The following is a 4,050-nucleotide window of genomic DNA, read 5'->3' on the forward strand; positions in this document are numbered from 1 at the left end:
TTGTTTAGTGGCCAACTTCAAATTATTTTTAGCAGTTGTGAAAAGCACGCAAAAGCTATCTGGTAAAAATGGTCACTTGCTCTCATTAGATTTTCGACACGGACTCGGACGAATAGAGTAAATTAAGAAGCAAGAAACTTCTTCTCTTAGCTCTTACTATGTTTCTCAATGTAGCATTATTTTCTAGCTACGGGAAATAAAAACAAAATTGAATGCGTGCGCAGTGTTAGTTTTATTTACTTCAAGTGAATTAAATTGATAGTATACGACGCTGCAAGTAATATAGTGTTGAGAAGGGTGGAACTTTTGCCCGATATCTGTTTTTTGTGCTGATTTCTCAAACTGTTTTCAAATCACAAAGAACTACATACAACTTCAGTTACAAAGTTAAAATAATATATATTATTGCAAACATTATTATACCAAGCCGTCCTTAATACGCAAACACACTAGAGTTCATTATAAATAATTTTTTATCTTAAGATACGCAATCATTCAGTTGAAAATCTTGCATCGCTCACAACAAGGAACATCTGAGTTTTGACAATTACTGCAAAAAACGTAAAAGGAAATTCGTTCATATATAGGCACTCTTAAAAAATAACGAAGCACTTACAAAATATTAACGCAGTTCAAACAAATCTTCTCCGGACAATAGTTGCAACTGATGCCACAATGCTCGCATAGCTCCAGGTTACAGTTGACGCAATCGGCATGCACCAACGACAGTCGGTCACAAATGCGACACTTACGATCAGCCTTTTTCTCCAGCCAGCTGGGACACTGCAAGAAAGTTTTGATTCAATATTAGTACCTTTGTTGAAACTGGTTTGCGTTAAAATAAGACTTACATTGCGCATATTGAAATCAATTTCACCACCACCAACGAGGCGCACATGCGCCAGACATTCGCTTTGGCAAACTCCCGGTGGAAGCCGGTTGAAGGTCTTTGCTCCCTGAAACAGCATATTGATAGTTTTCTCTGGAATGAAAATGGCTAGGTCAATGAAGGATTTCGCTGGTGGATTGGGTTTATCCCGCTTTTTGATTAAAATATTTGAGAAATGGCAAGTTTTTTTGGGGAAAAACTGAAATTATTTAATTTCACAAATAAGTTCAGAAATCGGCGAGTTTGATAAAATGAGAAACTCAATAATGCGCCACCGATAATCAAACGCAAAAACACTGTGATTTAGCCCTAAGCTTAATATTGAACCAACTTTTTGTTGGTTGTTTAGTCATTCATTGGCCAAGCTCACAAAAGTGTCGAGAGCACATAACACTTAAAGAATTGCAGAAACCAAACGATGTAACTGCTTTCAGGAATTATAATCTGATTTGACGTATCACAATACATAAATTTCAAGACTACGATTATGACAATGTATGATAGTCAACATATCGAAAAGGCGTATCAAGCTCTTTTATGAGTCGGCTATACTGCCCATAACAGCATAAAAGTCCCATGTTGAAAAACATGGGACTCTTATGCTGTTCAAAAATCGCTGTTCAAGATTGTCCCATCCATTGAGCCAAATGGATGGGACAACCATGTTTTGGTATTTTTTTTTATATTTTCTGAACAAACCCGGTAATCTTATTTGTGCAGTGTGATTCAGTGGTGATACAGAATACAATCCAACGGATAACTCATTTTCGACTAAAAATCCACATGGGACTCTTATGCGTTTATGGGCAGTATAGCTATAGCATCACAGGTTTGCTTGTAACCCCGGCGACGGGTTGATCAACGCCTCTTCCAACCGAACCTGAGCGGCTTTGCGCCGCTTCGGATCCTTGTATTTGTATGTTTATTTGTGACGATAGCCTGTTAGCGTATTTGCCTTATATTAGGCCTCGGATATGCGAAAAAAGCCGCATTACACAGCTCCACAGAATAAGCTCACTTGTTAAAGCACTGTCATTGTTTATGAGTGTTATTAAGCACAACTTATTTTTCAGTTTACCAAAATTTGGTTAAAAATTTAACATTTCTGCTCACGGATTCGGTTTATTTCAGGGGTAGGCTGTGGTTGTCAAATCACATATATTTTGCGCGTACCCAACATCCAGCACTTTGGACCCCGTTTTTTTGGTTACTTCACCCCAAACAAAGAATATAGGGTAAGCGGTTTCGCATGTCTCGTGTACTAGTCGTTGACATATTTGTAAAAGGTATTATTTATTGCTGTTTAACAGTGATAATCAAGTTCGATCCAGCTGATGTTGGGTACGAAATACTTGCTAGACAGCGTCCCGCTGGTTTATTTAGGTCAAAATACACCCTTTTGGCAAAAAACGTATTGAAATTGGACCTGTATCAGTAGTCTCTAGACAATTACCGGAAAATATAGAACATTTTTTTACTAATCGACCCCTTGGTTTCCAAACGAAAAAAAAAATCATAGCTGGTGCTGCCAGCATTGACAGTCCAAAAGTTCGCCCAGATTTGATCGAATCATTCGCGATGCATTTAATCCAAGTTTATTATTGCGAATATGTATAAGACGTATGGAAAAGAAATCCGTCATAGTGGAGGTACCTTACATTTTGTTTTTTGACATACGCCGAGTAAAAACGAGTGCGCTATTGAAGAACTGATTTCCTTTCCAAATCCTACCTTGAACTTGTCTCATCTTTCGCTCATCCTGCTGATCCATCTGCTGCTGGTTGATGAACTTCTTGCGTTGAAGAATCAAATGACCTCCCTCGTCGTTGGACCGCAATCGTTTACGATTGCAACCCACCGCATTCATAACCAGTGTATCGCACATATTTTCGCGAATGCGACACTTTGAAGAACGGTATTTTGACAGCAAAAATAAAATATTTTGAAAACTAATAATCGCGCGCACAACTTTCACAAGTAATGTTTATGGTCGATTCGGAACGAAAGCGCGATCTTTTCTGCTGCTAAAATATTTAAATGACATTGACATAGCCGGATAGCAGCAACTATATTTTCACAGTTGATCTGCAAATCTAAGAAATCGCGAATGGTGCTATAATAATTCAAATCGAATATAGCGCGTTGCATTGGAAATGCGCCTTTTAAGTATTTTGGTTCGATGAATCAAGCAAAATCAACAAAATTCGATTTTCATTGCTTAATAAATGATTTTTCCCAGGCTTGCAATATCGATCATTCATAATAATAGGGGATTTGCTATTTTGGACTTAACGTCTATATGGGGGCCATGACGGAACGCGAAACGTTGAAACCGAACTGATCAAATGGGCTTACCACAGATAACGCGTTTATAGGCTCGATTCGAAATGTGTGTAAGCACCCACCACTGACATTTCCAATAAAGCGAACGTCCGATACACATTTGTAGGTGGCGCAGTGGTCGATGCAATGCAGTTGGATTGAAACTGTCAAGCACTAATTTCCAACGCATATCAATTCGAATGTTTACATAGGTTTTTGAAGAAATTTTGTTCTAGTCTGTTATCTGTGGGCTTACTATTCGTTCGAATCGCCTCCGAAAGAATCTCGCATTCGTCATAAATAAGAATACGTGTGAGTAACTTTGGGAATACTGGAATGTGCTCAAATGAAAATCAATAGTCGCAGTTATTAGCCTTTCTTATCTTAAGAAAATTTGGGCAAGTTATAGATGTTCAAAACTGATGTGTATAAACAACCTGGGCAAGAAAGGGCTAATGATGTTTCGTGGTAACTTGGGTGTTTTTTTATATTAACAAATGTAAAAGAACAGAATTTTCATTCTTAACGATTTTAATTTATTGGATTTATACAACCTTTCCGCTTTAAACCCAAAAGGGCATTTAAGGTGAGTAGCGAGGGTTTCTGTGAAAAGTTATAGACCAGTCGATTCATGATAGAATCCCTTCTGAGCAAAGATATGCCAAAATTGGGTAGCAATGACGTAATTTTTTTGTAAAAATATGCTAATTCAATAGCAATATTCAACTCGTTTTATTCATTTCATTAACTGTCGATCAAAATCATGGAAGGTAGCTTGAAAATTAGTTAAAAAATCAAGCGTAAAGCAGGAGTTTCTTTCAATGAGCAAAAGTTTTTCT

At 37.5% G+C, this 4,050-nt stretch overlaps 1 protein-coding gene across 1 annotated transcript; it reads right to left on the minus strand.

Annotated features, from left to right (window-relative positions):
• Positions 1 to 213: 213 nt before the first annotated feature.
• On the minus strand, positions 214 to 2,903 carry LOC131688830 (uncharacterized). The gene is made up of 4 exons (XM_058973380.1): positions 2,621 to 2,903; positions 852 to 982; positions 617 to 783; positions 214 to 550 (listed from the first exon to the last, which is right to left on the minus strand). Exons 1-4 carry the CDS (start codon positions 2,772 to 2,774, stop codon positions 496 to 498), a joined length of 507 nt encoding a protein of 168 aa, XP_058829363.1. The 5' UTR covers positions 2,775 to 2,903; the 3' UTR covers positions 214 to 495.
• Between the last annotated feature and the right edge of the window lie 1,147 nt (positions 2,904 to 4,050).

The sequence above is a fragment of the Topomyia yanbarensis genome, chromosome 3 (assembly GCF_030247195.1).
Source record: "Topomyia yanbarensis strain Yona2022 chromosome 3, ASM3024719v1, whole genome shotgun sequence".
Lineage (NCBI taxonomy): Eukaryota > Metazoa > Arthropoda > Insecta > Diptera > Culicidae > Topomyia > Topomyia yanbarensis.

Bases quoted from the DNA above. Each gene is read 5' to 3' on its own strand.
- LOC131688830 (XM_058973380.1), bottom strand. From the start codon at position 2,774: ATGTGCGATACACTGGTTATGAATGCGGTGGGTTGCAATCGTAAACGA. The intron at 983-2,620 runs GTAGGATTTGGA...TTTTCATTCCAG, and splicing joins AAAGATGAGACAAGTTCAAG to AGAAAACTATCAATATGCTG. The intron at 551-616 runs GTAAGTGCTTCG...CGTTTTTTGCAG, and splicing joins TTGAACTGCGTTAATATTTT to TAATTGTCAAAACTCAGATG.